The sequence below is a fragment of the Triturus cristatus genome, chromosome 6, assembly GCF_964204655.1.
Source record: "Triturus cristatus chromosome 6, aTriCri1.1, whole genome shotgun sequence".
Taxonomy (NCBI): Eukaryota; Metazoa; Chordata; class Amphibia; order Caudata; family Salamandridae; genus Triturus; species Triturus cristatus.
In genome coordinates, this window is record NC_140589.1 from 1939297481 (window position 1) to 1939318011 (window position 20531).

General features: G+C 41.7%; 1 protein-coding gene across 1 annotated transcript in view; it reads left to right on the forward strand.

Annotated features, from left to right (window-relative positions):
• Positions 1 to 20531, forward strand: part of LOC146822541 (NACHT, LRR and PYD domains-containing protein 12-like) — an 867568-nt gene that overhangs the window by 536137 nt on the left and 310900 nt on the right. Inside the window, exon 8 of the mRNA XM_085613662.1 lies at positions 4324 to 4434. Coding sequence (XP_085469788.1) covers positions 4324 to 4434 — 111 coding nt within the window. The remainder of the gene's footprint in view (positions 1 to 4323; positions 4435 to 20531) is intronic.

The following is a 20531-nucleotide window of genomic DNA, read 5'->3' on the forward strand; positions in this document are numbered from 1 at the left end:
CAGTCAGCGAGTGTGTGTGTGGTGGTGTTAACATAAATATTATCTTCCAAGTTTAGTGGGGGGCCTGGACACTGGGACGAGTTGTTGGGGGAAGGGAGTAAGCAGAGAGGCCATTATTGCTTATGCTTTACTAGACTTTAATGCCCCTCCACCACAGTTCCATTCAAGGCCTTTTTGAGCCACCGTTTCATCCATAACATGCACGTAGTTAGGCTGGCGATGTTGGGGTACAGTCAGTCATAAGGGTGCCTGAGAGTTGACTGACAGTACACCAGTCATGCTGGCCTAACAAAGTGGAACCCTGATGAAATACAGTATCTGCATGGGATCACATAATTTGGTCAAACAGGGATGCCAGGATTGCTTCCAGATATGGTGACTTGGAAATGAAAACAGTATATTTTATGAACACACAGATGCGTGTCACCTTAGTGCACTGGATTACATCTGTGAATTATTTGTTACCAAAAGTGAGAGTTTTTAAAGTGAACTGAGAAACATTCCTGCCCGGCTGTGATGCCGATTCTATTAGTAGGCTGGAAGGCATGTGCCAGCTTCCCTCCACATTAAGGATCCCGCAATGTGCGAGAGCAGTTACCAGGTGTTTAGGTATCCAAGGCACTGAGATCAGATCTAGGGGACAGATGTGGCATAACAACCAGAGCTGGCGAGTTCGAAACCGGACAACCAAGTTCAGACTCTCAGTGTCAGCTCAGCAGCCTGTGATTCTGGGCAAACTCGCAGTGCCTACAAAATGAATGTGACCTTACGTAGTGTAACTGGTGAAAGAACAAATCTCAGAGTGTGCCCAGTGCCCCTCCACCCCATGCCCCCTCCCCCGTCACTTGGTGGCTGTGCTTGGTCATTTTATACTTGGGTTGAAAATGTACACTCCACCACTTTCAAAATCCACCAGCCGCCCCTGGACAGACTTTTTGTATTTTAATAACTTGGCCTTGATTATTAATTTTCATTGCAGTCTCCATTTTCGTTCTGTCTGGTTTCATGTTTGATAAACTTTAACACTTCAGAAAACCAAGGTGCTTGCTTCTATGTTTCACAGTTTACACCAATCTTACGGGGGCAATTTCATCTGAAAAGGCTACGGCCGAGGTAACAAGATGTGAATATCCTAGTTGTGCTTCTGAAGTCATGGGGGGGGTGGGGGGGGGCGGAAGAGCCCATCAGCATCTCTTGATCTGGAGGCTTCCAAGGTCTGCACATTGCTGCTGGTTGACATTACATTCACCATGAGTTGGGTTGTGAAAGTGCTGGAGATATAAGACAAAGGGCTGAGGGGTCTGGGAGAATCTTCAAGAGAAACCACCAGGTCGGTGGATACTGGAGCGATTATGTGACTGCAGAGGCGGGTGTGGAAATGTGTGATCTGAGGCACATTACAGTCAGTTTGTGTGAGTCCTGGAGACACCCAGAGCTACATCTAGAGTCCATGTCCATAGACGAGTCCCCACGAGGGGGGCTGGGGGGTATGCTAGCATTATAACTGAGGTCACCTTAGGTTTAATGATCAGGTCTGGTACTAACATGTCTGCAGCTGCAATGTTAACATCCTGCCATTGGTCAGCTTGATATCTTTTTTTAAAATATAAAGGCGACTCCACCCCCCCACCCCCACCATGCTCAGAGGGGGGCCTGTCATATCTGCAATGGATTACTCATTTAGAACGAATGGGAAGACCTGATCTTTAAACCTAAAGTTACCTTATTTATAATGTTATAGGTGTACCTGACCCCCCCGCCCCCCCCCGAGCAGTTACTGACCCTGGACTGGGAGTTTGGCCCCAATCCTTTCTTTTATGAGTCTGATTTTAAACTACTTTTAAGAAGTAGTGCAGTGCAGCAATCTTCATGGTTTTCCACCCAAACACACACATAAACAAGCATTGGCATAGCCAATAGGTCTCGCTTTTGGGACCTTCTAAGTATTTAGTTATGCAGCACAATATCCTTGGTGCAACCACATCAACTATTGTGTGGCTAAACACTTATAAGGTCCCAAAGGCAAGACCTATTGGCTATGCCAATGCTTGGTGTGGTTGTGTGTGTGGGTGTGGTTGTGTGTGTGGTTGTATGTGTGTGTGTGTGGTTGTGTGTGTGATTGTGTGTCTGTGTGGTTGTGTGTGTGTGTGGTTGTGTGTGTGTGTGGTTGTGTGTGTGTGTGGTTGTGTTTGTGGGTGTGGTTGTGTGTGTGGGTGTGGTTTTGGGTGTGGTTTTGGGTGCGGTTGTGGGTGCGGGTGCGGTTGTGGGTGTAGATGTGTGGTTGTGTGTGTAGTTGTGGTTGTGTGTGTTGTGTGTGGGGTTGTGTGTGTGCAGTTGGGTGTGGTTGTGTGTGTGGTTTTGTGTATGGTTGTAGTTGTGTGTGTGTGTGGTTGTGTGTGGGTGTGGTTGTGGGTGTGTGTGTGTGGTTGTGTATGTGGTTGTGGGTGCGGTTGTGGGTGTGGTTGTGGGTGCGGGTGTGGTTGTGGGTGTGTGTGCGTGGTTGTGTGTGGTTGTGTGTTGTGTGTGTGTGGTTGTGTGTCGTGTGTGTGGTTGTGTGTGTGGTTGTGTGTGTGGTTGTGTGTGTGTGTGCGTGTGTGTGTGTGTGTGGTTGTGTGTGTGTGGTTGTGTGTGTGGTTGTGTGTGTGGTTGTGTGTGTGGTTGTGGTTGTGTGGGTGTGTGGTTGTGTGGCTGTGTGTGTGTGGTTGTGGTTGTGTGTGTTCTGTGTGTGGTTGTTTGTGTGCGGTTGGGTGTGGTTGTATGTGTGGTTGTATGTATGGTTGTGTGTGGTTGTGTGTGTGGTTGTGTGTGGGTGTTGTGTGTGTGGTTGTGTGTGTGTGGTTGTGTGTGTGGTTGTGTGTGTGTGTGTGGTTGGGTGTGGTTTTGTGTGTGGTTGTGTGTGTGTGGTTGTGTGTGTGGTTGTGTGTGGTTGTGTGTGTGGGTGTGTGGTTGTGTGTGTGGTTGTGTGTGTTTGTGTGTGATTGTGTGTATGTGTGTGGTTGTGTGTGTGTGGTTGTATGTGTAGTTGTGTGTGGTTGTGTATGTGGTTGTGTGTGTGGTTGTGGTTGTGTGTGTGACAGTAAGACTAAAAGCATCTCAAAATAAAGGAACACAAACATCGAGTTTGTGTAAAGAGAAAGCACGTTGTAAGTCAAACGGGCGCAGCAAAGCATTAACACAACAACAAAACAAACAAGATCACTTAGCGAAGAGTGAGTGCTGATAATGGATACACACAGCCCATCATCTTAAGAGTTCGATTGCAGCCAATGTGCACTCAAACCTGCCCCCTCCTTATGAGTTGCACCCCATATTTCATGAGTTGTAACTGCTGCACCCACCATAGCGCTTTGAGATCTATAGCGCTACATAGGTCTAATCGATTAACCAGTCGCCAACATGCTGTGCTTTTAAAGAGAATGTGCCAAAAGTTTCTAGCTTCCTCATCATGTCCTCATGAAAGCGCCAACGAAAGGACTCCCTGAATGGTGCAACGGACATGTATCAGCGGCTGCGATCAGAAATAAACACTGTGAACGTTGTCCAGTTTCACAGTAACATTTCCTTAATGTTCTTTAAGTCACAAAACAGTAATACTAAAAGCATCTAAAAATAAAGGAACACAAACATCGAGTTTGTGGAACGAGAAAGCACATTGTAAGTCAAACGGGCACAGCAAAGCATTAACACAACATGTTCTTTGATGTTTGATGTTCTTTGAATGAGAACATCAAAGGGGCGCCGTGAAAGTGATTGCGGGCGAAAGTGATCTTGGGCGCTTAATGAGCATGACGAGGTTTGCCAGCCTCTGCTCCTAAGTGCACGCCCGTGCACATGCACTGTAGCTCTAGGCTGGCCATGGTAGCATTTTTTTGAGCCCTCACAAAAAGTCTTGCCAGACCAGCGCATGCGCTGGGTCAGGCGAGACCTAAAAAATATCCCAGTCTGGTGTCTTCCAGGCGCTATTTCCGTTTCCGCTGTGGGGCTTGAGGGGTCAGAGGTCAGTGTGCTCGTCTCCCTGATGCCTCCTGGGACAGGAGCAGTTCAGGCCTTTCACTGTTAGTAAAACCCTCGCCTCATTAACAGTAAATACCTTCTTAACTCTGAAGAAGAAAGACACCTGTGAAGGAAGCTTTGCACTGTGTGACCCCTTCACTGACCCCTGCCCTGACCCTTACCCTGACCCCTGCCCTGACCCCTGCACTGACCCCTGTACTGACCCCTGCACTGACTTCTGCCCTGACCCCTGCCCTGACCCCTGCCCTGACCCCTGCTCTGACCCCTGCACTGACCCTGTGACGCTCATGGCTGCTCTTTCTTCCACAGACTCACAGACTGTTTCATGCGGCATAAGGAGAAGCCACATGGGACCAAGTCAGACATATCTCCGCTGTGTGCAGCGCTGACGGATCCGCGGAGCCGCGTGCGGGAGCTCAGGTAAGTCCAGAGTATTTCTTCCTCATGCACCTGGGGAGGCGGGGGGAGGAGGGGTTTGAGCTCTACATCTTGCTCCCCCAGAGGAGGTAAGAACCATCCACAAGGAAGGCTCTGAAGGGCTCACATGTTCTTAGCGGCTCCTCTATCTTCACATGCACCCTCCTTTCATGCAATCACTATCACCTCATGCCGGCCTTTCATCATGTGTCGTCATCTGCAAGAAACCTCGCACTGACACCGTGCACGTTGCCCTTTATATCCCATGAGGCAGTTACTATTTAAACAAGCATTGGCAAAGCCAAGAGCTTTGACCTTTTATATAGATACAGTAACTTAAGTAGTCACTAGATGTTCTTTTTGAGTCCGAAGAAACAGTGCGACATCATTAACAAGAGTGCAGCCCTTCAGAACTTTACTGGACATCTCTCTCAAGTCAGAAACAATGGTTAAGAAGTCTACCACAAGCTGCAGTAACTCACATTGAAACTAAATGTCCCTCTTGAGTTAGATGCAACTGCTTCAAATGTGGGTCACAAAGCTGAGGGTGTGGCTTCAGCATAAAAATGTACATATCCACTGTTGCTGCTCTAATAAAGTGTGCTCGATTGCAGTAGGATAAATAAATATGGCAATGCTGGTTTATACCGATGAATACAAATCACAACATTCAAAAAATGTTTTGATTTTCTATGGCACACTTGTAAAGACACATAGAATTCTAGATGATAGCATTCACTGGTTAAGTCAAATGCCTTCTTCATTTATTGTTCGGAAACGGCTTTTTTGAGTGTCACTATTTTTATGTCCCAGGAACCTACTGGCGGTTGCCAGTAGGTAGTTATAGTTAGGGCCTAGTTACCATAGGAAAAGTGTTTTTTCTTTTCCCAATAACTTTGGCGCCGGTAGACAAATCTTCGCGAAATTTTCAAAACTAGTGAGCAGCTCCAGTCAGCTCCTGTCTTGAAAGTTTCGGGGTGATTCGTCAAGCGGGGGTCGAGAAAAAAGGGGGGGTTCCAAAACGCATTTTCCCCATGTTAATTTCCATAGAAACTTTAGACAAAGCTACAGCCCGAACTGCGGAACGAAATTACACCAAATTTGGCAAAAAGGTAGGTCTTGGTTCAGAAAGAGACCATTTTTTTTAAATGGTGTAAATCCGTTCAGTAGTTACTAAGAAATAAAAAAAAAGAAAACTTTTGATATTTGGGAGGAGCCTAAACCCCCTCCCCCCAGCACGATCTTGGCTCTAATTGGCTGCCAGCCATCTTGTGGCTCGCATCGAGTGAAAATCAATGTAACTGCCACCAACAGCAGCAGTTCGGGTTAGTTTGCAAAGATATATATATATATATATATATATTCACTGAAAAAACCATAGGTTTCAGGGGTGTTATAGTTAGCTGGACTTTTCACTTGTACAAAACCATTGAAATTCCCCCGTTATAGATAGTTCAGCTAACTATAACTCGCACGCCCGCAATGCACTGCTGATGACGTCACATATTACATCACTCATGACATGGTCAGTGACATCACTCATGACATCACTGATGACATCTCAAATGACATCACTGATGACATCACTGATGACATCATCCTTGTGATAGAGTGGCAGACCTCCTCTCACCCTAATATAACCTTTGATACACACATTCAAAAATAGAGACTACAATTTTCAAAACAATGGACATACCAATACCAGTTACAACAACCTCTTCAGTAATTCTAAGATCCACATACACATCCACTCATTCACCAACAGTCCTATACAGTCACTCATACATGTACTCACTCATCATATGTACTCATACACCTATACATCCTGTTACACAATGCCACTCATCCATAGAGTTACTCACACACATAGTCACTCATGCTAATAAAGAATCAAACATACATTTACGTGCATATACAGTTATACACACACCACCAAACTTACTTCTATGGAAACGTACACATACTTAGTCTTAAAAAAAACCACTTAAAGAAACACATACTTATTCATACAGGAACTCTTTCAATCTCTCACTCTCACATATACTCACTTATATACACCAATAGTCACATATACTAGTTTAAAACATATGTAGTTACTCATAAAGACACTATTGAGACAATCATTCACTCAGTAACACACCCATACACACACTCATCCACCCATACAGTCCTGCACACATGCTGTCTTCAACACATACAAACAGTGAGTCACTCATTCATGCAACTATGCAGTACGTAATACCCCCCACCGAACCATGCAGACACTCAGACTGATACTCAAAAAACCAACTAATAACCTATATAGACACCCATGTAGCTACTCACCAACCCATGCAGCCACTTATACACAAAGTGAGAGACTGATACAGATAGTTACATATTTAAACATTACTCACTAAGCCATGTATTCACTATGATACACTTAATCAGTCAGTTACACAATCAATTTTTCAAAAACAAATCATCCATTTAGACACTTATATACCCATTTATTCTTCCATCGACCTTGAGATATACATTTATAAAACATATTTAATTTTCAGAAAAACACACATTCACTGGATGATGTAATCAGTGATGTCATCAGTGATGTCATCAGTGATGTCACTGACCATGTCATGAGTGATGTAATATGTGACGTCATCAGCAGTGCATTGCGGGCGCGCGAGTTATAGTTAGCTGAACTAACTATAACGGGGGAATTTCAATGGTTTTGTACAAGTGAAAAGTCCAGCTAACTATAACACCCCTGAAACCTATGGTTTTTGTGAAGTCTTTTGTTTATGTCCTTTGAAGGTCTGTAAATAGACTGAACTCTGAACTTATGGTCATGTGACCAAGAGCTTGTATGCTCGAAACGCGTCTGTTTTTGCCCTGTGATTAAAACGAAGATCATTGGAAACTGGATTCGTGTGGCTCTTTCTTGCATCATGAAAGAATTTGCGAGTTGTCTGGGAATATATATATATATATATATATATATATATATATATATATATATATATATATATATATATATATATATATATATATATATATATATATATATATATATATATATATATATATATATATTCACTGAAAAAACCATAGGTTTCATGCACGTTATAGTTAGGAATTGGCATTTAAAAAACCTAAGAAATTCACTGAAAAAACCATAAGTTTCAGGGGTGTTATAGTTAGCTGGACATTTCCCTCATACAAAACCCTAGAAATTCCCCCGTTATAGTTAGTTCAGCTAACTATAACTCGCGCACCCCCACAATGCACTGCTGATGACGTCACATATTACATCACTCATGACATGGTCAGTGACATCACTGATGACCACTGATGACATCTCAAATGACATCACTGATGACATCACTGATGACGTCATCCATGTAATAAATTAGTGCATCTTCTCACACCCTAATATAATCTTTGATACACCGACTCAAAATTTCAGACGCCCTTTCTCAAAACCATAGATACTACAATACCAATAACTACATACCCACTCATTGACTCTAAGGTCTACACACACCTCCACTCACTCATCTGTAGAGTCACTCATACTTACAGTCACTCAGTACAGGACTATCATATGCATTGATACACCTATATAGACACTCAGACACTGTCAATCATCCATAGACACTCACACACCTAGTCAATTATGCAAATAATTAGGTACACTCCAATTTACTCACCTATACAGTTATATACAAACAAGTTCATTTACTCATAAAAAACTACCACATTCTTTCGCTCTTATACAATTACTGATACAAGCACACACTCATCCATACAGCCACTCTCACAATCACACACTCTCACATATACCCAGTTATATACTCTTACACACATATACCCTGCCATTCACATATGTAGTTATTCACACATGTACCACTGAGATATACATTCAATCACTAACACACTGATACATACACTCACTCAACCATACAGTTCATCACAGATGCACTCTTAAAACCATGCACCCATAGAATCACCCACTCACACATCTATGCAGAAAGTCACACACACCCTACCCACACAAACTCTCAAGCACCCATACAGATACTCAGACAACCAATCAATAACTCATATAGACACTCATATAGCTATTCCCAAAACCATGCAGGCACTTATACACCAACAGACAGACAGATACAGACATTCACAAAGTTTAGTCACTAGTCTGCAGTAAGATCCGTTTAATGACTCACTTATAGAGTCAGGCCCACACCTAGAAAATCATCCATTCGCACACTTATACACCCACTCATTCTTCCATAGATCTTTCCCTATATATATTAAACATATTAAAACTCTACAGAAACACAGACTCACTGGATGATGTCATCAGTGATGTCATTTGAGATGTCATCAGTGATGTCATCAGTGATGTCACTGACCATGTCATGAGTGATGTAATATGTGACGTCATCAGCAGTGCATTGTGGGGGAGCGCGAGTTATAGTTAGCTGAACTAACTATAACGGGGGAATTTCTAGGGTTTTGTATGAGGGAAATGTCCAGCTAACACCCCTGAATCTTATGGTTTTTTCAGTGAATATTAAGGGTTTTTAAATGCCAATTCCTAACTATAACGTGCATGAAACCTATGGTTTTTTGAGTGAATTTATATATATATATCCATCATCCATAGAGTTACTCACACACATAGTCACTCATGCTAATACAGAATCAAACATACATTTACTTGCATATACAGTTATACACACACCACCACACTTACTTCTACGGAAACTTACACATACTTAGTCTTTTAAACAATCACTTATAGAAACACATACTTATTCATACAGGAACTCTTTCAATCTCTCACTCTCACATATACTCACTTATATACACCAATAGTCACATATACTAGTTTAAAACATATGTAGTTACTCATAAAGACACTATTGAGACAGTCATTCACTCACTAACACACCCATACACACACTCATCCGCCCATACAGTCCTGCACACATGCTGTCTTCAACACATACAAACAGTGAGTCACTCATTCATGCACCTATGCACTACGTAATACCCCCCACCGAACCATGCAGACACTCAGACTGATACTCAAAAAACCAACTAATAACCTATATAGACACCCATGTAGCTACTCACCAACCCATGCAGCCACTTATACACAAAGTGAGAGACTGATACAGATATTTACATATTTAAACATTACTCACTAAGCCATGTATTCACTATGATACACTTAATCAATCAGTTATACAATCAATTTTTCACAAATCATCCATTTAGACACTTATATACCCATTTATTCTTCCATCGACCTTGAGATATACATATATAAAACATATTTAATTTTCAGAAAAACACACATTCACTGGTTGATGTCATCAGTGATGTCATCAGTGATGTCATTTGAGATAGCTGAACTAACTATAACGGGGGAATTTCAATGGTTTTGTACAAGTGAAAAGTCCAGCTAACTATAACACCCCTGAAACCTATGTTTTTTTTTGTGAATTTCTGAGGTTTTTTAAATGCTAATTCCTAACTATAACGTGCCTGAAACGTATGGTTTTTTGGTTTTTTAAATGCTAATTTCTAACTATGCCTACAGAGATAGGACATGTGCAGAAAGAAGAAAAAATGCACGGAAAGAAAAAAAAGAAATGCCGAAAGAAGCAACAGAAGTCCTCAAAGACGAAGAAAAGTGCAGGAAGAAGGATAACGTGCAGAAAGAACAAAAAGAAGAGCAGAAAGAAGCCTTGTTGCAAAATCATCCTGTACCCTCAACTTTTTCAGATGGATACTGGTGGTAACTGAGTCTGACTAACCAGTCCTAGAGCCAGTGCTATGTTAAAAGACACTTAGAATACAGTGAAAACACCTACATACACTAGGGAACATTATGCGTTGGGGTCCCCCTGTGATTAGCATGACCTCCTCTGTAAGCCCCTAGTATATAATAGGGCAGGGGGATTAAAACTACCTCTTAAAACAGGCCACAGGGCGTTTGTGCACACGTTAACTCAGGCCCGTCCCCTCCCTTCACCACTGTGTAAACACGCCCTGTGTCCGTTTTTAGTTGGGAGATTAAGTTCATTTGAATCCTGAGGGTCCCTAGGGTCCAACTAGCCCACTAGGTACCTCCAGTAAGTGCCACAGAGCTGCGTTGCAGAGAGGTGTAAAAAGTGGCACGGCCTGGACCACCTCTCTGCAATGCAGCTCAGTGGCGCTTACTGGAAGCACTTGGTGGGCTAGTTAGCCCCCAGGGGCCCTCAGTATTGAAGGGAAATTATATCCCCAATTTAAAACGTGCCATAGTGCGTGTTTGCACACGTCACCTCAGGCCCCGTCCCCTCCCTTCACCACTGTGTAAACGCGCCCTGTGGCTTTTCTAAGTTGAGAGATTAAGTCCCCCTGAATCCTAAGGGTCCCTAGGGTCAAACTAGACCACTAGGTACCTCCAGTAAGCGCCACAGAGCTGCGTTGCAGAGAGGTGTAAAAAGGGGCTTGGCCTCAGAACACCTGTCTGCAGCGCAGCTCCCTGGCGCATACTGGAGATGCCTGTTGGGCTAGTTGTCCCTCAGGGACCCTCAGTATTGAAGAGGAATTAATTCCCCAACTTACAACTCGCCAGGGGGCGCGTTTGCAGAGTGCTGCAAGGAGGGGGCGTGGCCTCCGGCACGATGCCAGTCTTTTATTTATTTTAATTTTTTAAGAAGGGGGGCTGTGTGGTTCCCCTTCTTCTTCTAATTTATTGGCCCTGATGACCCCATCCACCAGGGCCTGTCTCCTAATTATATTTTTTTGACCCCAATCCCCAGGGCCGGCCACTGTTTTTTATTATTTTTAAAAAATATATATTTATAGACACACCTAGGACTTGCTGGACAAACCGTACGTACCTATCACCATGACGATTTGCGTGATATTCATTAAAAGGCGACTATGCATACAATGAATCCACGTGGAATGCATTTACACCACTAGTGAAGCTCTGACATGTCTGATGCCCTACCGTGCCTAATCCCGGTAGACACCCTTGTCGTTTATTTATACAAACATGGGTAGCTATTGACGGGCACATTTAATACACATGCACACCAAGCCATTCAAAGGGGATTCGACAAAAATTCGACCAAAACTATGCAAGAAACCCCCCTCACGGTTAATAAAACACCCATCCACTGCCGGATGTGTAATACTTTTTATTTTACTCTCTCGAAAGGGGACGAACATCACTTGAGAGTCACAGCACGCTCCTGGCAGAGCCCAATGCTGTGTTACACCCACCATTGCCTGCTGAGTGCCACACACCTCTGTGTTGTATTCCACTAGTTAGTGCATATGCTATGACACTCTCTAGCCCATGTGCACTGTAACACCACCCCGTGAATATGTCATGCCACACTTGTCTTCGCACGGGTTATATTGCCCCATCTAACGTGCCTTCCTCGATGCCTATGTTATAACGCACAGTGCTATGCCATACATATTACAATCTGGGATCCATATATTTGTCACAGTGCATATGCAACGTTACACTCCCCAGCACATATTTTATATTACAACTTTAGAGACTAGTTAGGTTACACAACACTGCCCTGTGCATATTACACTCCAAGGCGCATATCGCATAGCACGCGTTAGTGCCTGTGCTATCTCCCGCTCTCCAATGAATCTGTCATTGCGCACAATGTATTGCATATTATATTTCACGCCCGGTTCATCTTATATCACACTTTTTGGTGCATAGTTTATACCATACACTATATCTAGTTTTCATTTTCAATTGTGCTCTCAGGACTATGTACTATATAACACTGTGTTCACCTACCCTTTTCACGGGCATTACATTTTGCGATAGGGGGTGGAGGGTCAGGGGGTGTTTCTGCCAAGTGAGCCCGGAGTCACAGTCACAAACGTCCTCTTCTTCCTGAATAAAAGTGAGATTATGCTGCATACTTGTTCATATTTTAAGTAGTTCGCACAGACACACGTTTTAAAAACAATAAAGTTCCTAATACCCGCCTTCTCTGAACAGTTATCTTGCTGCCCCATCCCCCTCCTCCCTATCCTCTGTTGTGTGAATCCATGGACTAGCCTCCTCCCTCCTGCCATGCATGGTCTGATGTGCTGCCACTGCCCTCAATTTAGTATGATTTACCAGTCCACTCCTCCTGCCCTCCATTAACCAATTCTATGCCCCATCATTGACCTCCTGCTTAAACTCTGTGCTTAGCTTGCTGCCCGTATTCTTCTTCCCCCTGCCCTCCGATGTCTTTGTGCATGCCCCTGCTCCATCCTTTTTGCCCACCATATTCCATGGACCTGCCACTCCTATCTACTCTGAGTGTTCTGTTGAGCTGCCACTCCCCTCCCACCTGCCTAGCATTGTCAGATGACTGTAACCTGTCCCTGCCACCTCCACCCTGCCTGTCCACATTCCATGCCCCTATCCTCTTCTTCCTGTCCTACATGGTCCATTGTACTGCCACACCCTTCTGCCCTCCCTGGTCTGTTGTGCTGCAACTGCTCCTCCTGCCTGCCCCGTGCGGTCTGTTGTGAGGCCCCTTCCCCTGAACTTTCTTGTCTGTGCACAGGTCCTGACCCTCCCTTCTATCCTCCATCGTCCTTTGTGCATGCCCCTGCACCCTCCTTCTTGCCCATCATGGCCATTGTGCTGCCACTAACCCTCCCACTTGCCATGCATGGTCTTCTGTGCTGCCATGGCCCCTCCCACCTTCCCTGTGTGGTCAGTTAGCTGCCCCTGACCCCCTCCCCCCTTCCCTCCATGGTCTGTGTGTATGCCATCACAGTCTCACTGTTGCTCTTCATAGTGTGTCTTGCTTCTAGTGCCCATCCTGCCTGACCTCCATGGCTATCTTGCTGCTCCTGCCCTGCCCCCTTGCCCCCAGCCCTCTGTTTACATGTGCAGACCCCTACTCCCTCCCTCCTGGCTTGTCTGTTCCATTGTAATGCCCCTGATCTGTCCCTCCTGCCCTTTATGGTCTGTTATGCTGCAGATTTCTCTCCTGTCTGTCCATTATGGTCAGCTAGCTACCATTGCCTCTTGCCCCTCTGTTCTCTGTTGTCCATGTGCATGGTCCTGTCCCCTCCCTCTTGCTTTCTATGGATTGTTGTGCTGCACTCCCGTCCCGCATGCCCTGTGTGGTGTATTGTGCTGCTGCAAACCCTGATGCCTGCCCTGCAGGGTCAGTTTGGTGCACCTCTCCATGTCCCTCCTGTCCTCTGTTATCCAAGTCCATGTCCCTACCCCATTTCCTTCCATGATCCAATGTACCATACTTGCGAACATTTTGAACTTGGTAAGAGGGAGATTTTGAAAAAAAACTGGGGTATTGATTTTCCCCTTTGAGTTACATTGAAAAAGAGGAGATTGTAGACAGGAGACAGATCAAATAAAGCCCATTTGAGCTTAAAAACATTGGACGTTTCCTGGCTGAATCGGGTCTGTTGGCATGTATGGTTGTACTACCATTGCCTCTTCCTTTTGCCCACAATGGTCTATTACATTGCCACAGCCTCTCTTGCAAGTCCTGTATTGTTGGTTTGTTGCCCCTGCCCCCCTTTCCACTGCCCTCCATAGTCTGTTGTGCTGCCACGGCCCTTCCTGCCTGCTCAGTGTGGTTAAATTGTTGCCTTTGCACCCTCCTACCTGCCTTCAATTTTCAGAGTCCGTGCCCCTGACCTCTGCCTCTCAACAGTATCCTAATAAACAACTAGATTGCTAACATTCTATATTTATTACAAAAGTGTGGAACGCCTGACGTCATCTTGATGTAATCAAAACTGTAATACCTAGAGCATTTCCTTTAGAAATTACATATATGAGAGGGTCTTATTGGCATCAAAATTATGGTTAGTGCTCTAAAAGACTAAAATAAGGACATATTTTCTGAGTTTTCAAATAGCGACAAAGCACTTTTAAATTATTTGTTATCTTTATGTTTTTTTATCCAGTTGACCACTTGATTAAATGTTGCACTTAGGGGAGAGGATGTGGTGTTACTTCCAGAACTGCAGACTTTGCAACTGGGGAACCAGGTTGGAGTTTCTGCTTCAGCTCGACATTCTGTGATTCTGGTCAAATCACTTAGTCTCCCCATGTCTACAACCAAAATGAATTTGTTCTTGTGTGATGTAACCAATGCTCATGTAAAGCACTCCAATACCTGACAAGTCTGCACTATATAACACTGCAAAAACACAAAATAATAAGTGTTTTGCACACTTCTGTCATTGGGCTAAATTTGGGCTACATCTGGGTGATTTTGGGCTACATTTGGGCTCTTTTGTCTCCGGTGGCCATCTTGGGAGATTTATTTGTTATGAAGTTTCCTAATTTCCTCATGTACTGCAGTCTCCTCAGTAGGAAATGCTTTCAGTTTTTTACTTTGATTCCATCATGAAGTTATTAAGATATGTCACACATTTGCCATAAATTCTGAATGTTAGCACTCTAGTTGCTCATTAGATCACTGTAGTAAAACTACTGTTCACCATGGAAGTCTGCTCCTGGTATTAAAAGTGCATGTTTCAGTCTGCATGTCAGAATTTTTTAATGAAATAGAAGAGGATTTGAGAAGTCACTCAAAATGTGCCCTCATTTTCTTTCTGCAGCATTAATCATAATTTCTATGGCAAAATGAACCCCCTCATTGTGTTCCTTTTTAAATTAAATGTTTTAAGTGTTACCAGTTTATGCCAATCAAGATGGCTTCAGGTGTGCCATACTTTTGTCATAATGAAGACAGTAAGCACTCTAGTTGTTTTTAAGAACACTCTGGGACATTCTGTCATTGGGCTATACTTGGGCTACATCTGGGTGATATTTGGGCTACATTTGGGCTCTTTTGTCTCTGGTGGCCATCTTGGGAGACTTATTTGTTATGAAGTTTCCTAATTTCCTCATTTACTGCATACTCCTCAGTAGGAAATACTTTCAGTTTTTTACTTTGATTCCATCAAGAAGGCATTCAGATGTGTCACACATTTGCCATAAATTCAGAATGTTATGAAGTGCATGGAATAAACAGTCTACGCACTGAATTAGCAAGTGCTACTGTCGTATATATTTATTAAACAGTAGAAGTACAACTGAAGTAAATAACGATTACCAAACAAGCACGCACGCTTGCAGCTGGCGAAAGGTCACGAACAGACTGTGACGTGCTTTAAGTACTTCCCCAAACATTCCATGTGACGTATGAGTAAACTACCAATAGGATTACAGATTACTAGAAAGTACACTCAATGGTAGACTGCAATAACCTTAAGCGGGATACAACATCTCCCTTTCATATCAAATAAACCTTGGAACACTTAATATATATCTGAAGCTTATATATGAACCTAGTTTGCATCAATACACAATAAAGTCTTTGTATATCTTTGGAAAATGAGATATTCTTCCTGAAGAGGTGCTTACAGTCTCTTCTTGACTTGGATCCGAAACTTCATTTGCTAGTGTATTCCTGGAGCTTGGACTTTCAACTTCTACCTCGTCACCAGCGTATGCCTCACATTGCGATGCATTGTATCTATCTCTGTCTAACGCTACATCTGACTCTGAATTTGAAGTTCGGTTGATAACACTTTCTCGAACTGAATCATCACTTTCCATCTTCTCCCTTTGCTTGAATTTTGAATCCTTCTCTTTATTACTCAAATCATACCATACATTGTTTTGATCATTATCTGCATTACTTTTTCTTTCTTTGGAAAGTAAGTCTTTCTGCATTTCTTTTACTTTAATTACATCTGACTTGTGTCTCCAACCAAAATCTTGCAGGAACACTGAACTGCTTGACACACCTTTAACTTCTCTTGGCTCATAAAACTTTGACTCTCCTTTAAACTTTACAAACGGTTTCTTGAGCAACACCCAGTCACCAACAATGATGTCTTTTTCTACTGCTCTGTGAACTTTATCATGATATGCTTTAGATTTGAGTTGTTGTTCTACGATCCTTTCCTTTACTTTCAACTCTGAATCCTTCACACCAATTCCTTTCAAATCACTGTCTTTTCTTAACACGAACCTTGGTGAAATTGAAGAGACACATTGTCTGCCTCTCATGAGAAAAAATGGTGAATACCCCGTCACACTATTAGTTGTGCCATTGTATGCTTTGACTCTTTCGCGAATGAACTCCTGTACTGGATATCCTGCTGCCAACGCTAATTGTATACCTTCCTTCAAGAATCGGTTCACCCTTTCCACTTGTCCATTAGATTTTGGCGAATAATATGGTGTTTTTTTCTGCACAATTTCATTATGTTTCAAAAATTTAACCATTTTCTCTGAGACTAATTGACTACCATTGTCTGATACCAAAATTTTTGGTAAACCTTCAATAGCAAAGCAAGCTTCCAAAAATTTAATTACACAGTCAGAGTCAATCACGGATACAAATTTGTGATAAATCCATTTGCTATAGTAATCACTCAATACTATTAGATATTTAGAATCATGTTCTAACAGATTTAATGGACCAGCAAAATCAATGGCCACTTTAACCCATGGTGCGATAGGAATTTGGACCAATTGCATTTCTTGCACCCTTGTCTTCCAATGCTTATCAGATTTAAGACAAATTACACAGTTATCAACAAACATGTTAACATCAGCATCTAATCCCGGCCACCAATAATGCTCCTTTAACAATTTTTTTGTCATGGTAGATCCTAAATGGCTTTCATGTGCCTTATCAATCAACTTCCTTCTTATTTTAGTTGGTGGAACTAACACATCTCCCCTTAAAACAAAACCATGGTCAATACACAGCTCATTTGCTACTTGAAAATATGTTTTGAGATCTGATGAAAGATTTCTAATTGGTGGCCAATTGTTTACAATATAATACTTTACCTTTGTCAATACTGAATCGTTTTCTATGTTTTCCAACCATTCTGCCTCATCCCCTACCTTTAAATCTTTGTTTACATCTTTTATACAAGATACAACCCATTCTGTGTTTTCCTCAACTTTTGGTTCATTAGTATTTAAAGGTAACCTAGATAAACAGTCTGCTCTTACATTGCTTTTCCCTGAAATATGACTTATAGTAAACGTGTACTCTTGAAGCCTAGACAAAAGTCTTACCAATCTGGCTGACAAATTTCCATTACCTCTACCATATCCATCCATTAAAAACGTTAAAGGTTTATGATCCGTTACAAGTTCAAATTGTTTACCCCACAAATACATTTTTAGCTTTTCTACTGCCCACACACATGCGAGAGCTTCCCTTTCTATAGTGCTATAGTGGACTTCTGCTTCCTGTAGTCGTCTTGAAATAAAAGCAATTGTTTGTGAATTACCTTTTACCTTTTGTGTGAAGACTGCACCAATACCCACCGAACTTGCATCCACCGTCACAATGTTTATTCCTTCTGGATCATATGCTTTCAATGAAGGTGCAGATATAATTGCGTGTTTGACCTTTTCAAAAGCATCATTCTGACTTATAGACCATGCACATTTTTCACCTTTTCGCAACAGTGTGCGTAATGGTTCGACCACTTCTGAATAATTCTCAATAAATCGTGAATAGTATTCACTTAACCCCAAGAATGACTTTAAGGATTCTTTATCATGTGGAATTGGTGCATCTTTAATAGCTCTTACTAAATCCAGTTTTGGCTTTATGCCGTCTCCACTAATTATGTGCCCTAAATATTCAATTTCAGTTTGCAAAAATTTACATTTTTCTTTTGAAACCGTCATACCTCTTTCATTCAGCCTATTCAACACTGTGTCTAGAACTTTGTTATGTTCTTCCACACTACTTGCATGAATAAGTATATCATCCTGAAATTTCTGTACTCCATCAATTCCTTTTAAAATACACTCCATCAATTTTTGAAATACACTTGATGAAGACGCCAGACCAAATGGTAATCTTTTAAACCTATACGCACCTAATGGTGTGATGAATGTCGTAAAATCTTTTGATTTTTCAGATAACTTGACTTGGTGATACGCCGACTTGAGGTCAATGAGGGAAAAATATTTTGATCCATTTGTTGCCGCCAAAATTTCTTGTACTTTTGGCAATGGAAAACAATCAACCACAATATTCTTATTCAACGACCTCAAGTCTGCGCATAAACGCACCTCACCATTTTTTTTTTTAAATTAAAACAATAGCAGAAACCCATTCCGCCGAATCTGTTTGTTCAATTACTTCCTCCTTGACTAACTTTTCTAGAACTGTTTGTAAATCTGATTTAACTGACAAGGGAATTGATCTTACCTTGTGTTTTATCGGAATTGCACCACTCTTAAGTTTAATGTTATGTTCAAATCCATTTACACAACCAATTCTATCTTCAAATAATCTTGAATACTTGTTCAGCACCATATTTATGTCATATGGAGAAGATACTACACTAACATCAGAAATTGAGCATACCCACTCATCATCCAAAATGATTGGGTCACTTGCACCAGGTTTTAAAATTATTCCCAAACGAGCCAAATCCCTCCAACCGACTAAATTCCTTCCTCGTTCTGCAACATACACTTTAGTAGTGATAGATCTACCTTTGACATCTAACTCATCATAGAAATACCCCAACATGTTGATGTCAAATTCACCAAAAGCTTTGGGATTCACATCAGAAGCTAAAAGGTCAACTTGTGGCCAATTTTGTACATACTTTTGATCTGAAACAATCGTTATAGGTGATCCTGAATCTGCCATTATATTTAATTCAACATTTCCAATGTGTGCAATACCCAATGGTCCTTTGATAGATTGATAATCATCTCCTAACGTTAATATTATATTGGAACACATCTCCTCATCAAAATCTTCCACTGCATTTACTTTTACTTTTGAATATTTTTGTGATCTGAAGTTTTTACATACACCCGCAAAATGCCCTACCTTAAAACATTTTGTACACTTCTTTCCTTGTGCCGGGCATTCCGCGTAATCTGCATTGTGATTTCTGGAACCACACCTAAAACAAATAATTATGTTACTTTCTGAATTAGACAACATCTTATTCCGTCTGTCAGCAACACTTATAAATTTCTTATTATCCTGTACGTAATAAACACTTGACTTTGAATTGCTTTCAGAAGCAAGTACTTTAGAACTTTCCAAAGATCTTTCAATTCCTTTTGCAATGTCAATAGTTTCTTCTAATGTTGGGTTTTTACATGCTAACAATCTTTCTTGAACTTTCTTTTCAAAACAATGGAACACAAACTGGTCACGTATATACACATCAACCATTTCATTATAGTCACACTTTGTTGCTAAAACACGCAAACACGCAATGTATTCTTCTATTGTCTCATCTTCAGACTGCTTGCGCATAGCAAAACGATGTCTGCCTATCATTATATTTGGTTCTTCACCAAATTGCTTTTCCAATCTTTTTGCTGCTTCTTGGAATTCATCAAGAGGAATAAACTGCCCGGGTTGAGCCTCATATTCTGGTAAACTGTCGAAAATTTCCTGACCTGCTGCACCTAGTAAACCAAACATTATCGCTTTTTTTCTTTCTGGCTCGTATTTTTTTCCATCAATAGCGACTAAATAGTTTTCAAATGCCCGAAACCAATTTTTCCACCTCATAACTGGTTTTCCAGGCTCACTCAGAAATGCAGCTGGTGCACTGATATTCGAATTATTCGCCATGTTTTCCTTTCAAAACTAGAAATTACGGGAAGATAGAACAGTAATTAAATGTATTTCTCACAGAATATTAAAATATGTATTGAAAATTATTCACTCAATTATAGTTGAATATTATTTTTGAGATAGCCAATATGTTCTTTAAATTCAATTGAATACACTTCTGATTGTCAAACATAGAACTCTTCCTTCAAAATGGATTTCATTTTCATTACCTGTTTTTTTTTTCTTTCCAGAATGAACTATACGCTTTTTAATATGCCTTCGAATCTACACAGGCATTGCGCATTCAATAATACAAAAAAAAAAATATGGAGTCACGTAACGCGTTACGTAACGCGTTTGACTACGTCACCTCAATTGTTTACTCAGCTGACGATGTAACTGTCAAACGACCAACGAACATATGCGGCAGTTGAAACTGACAGTTGACTTCGGATACGA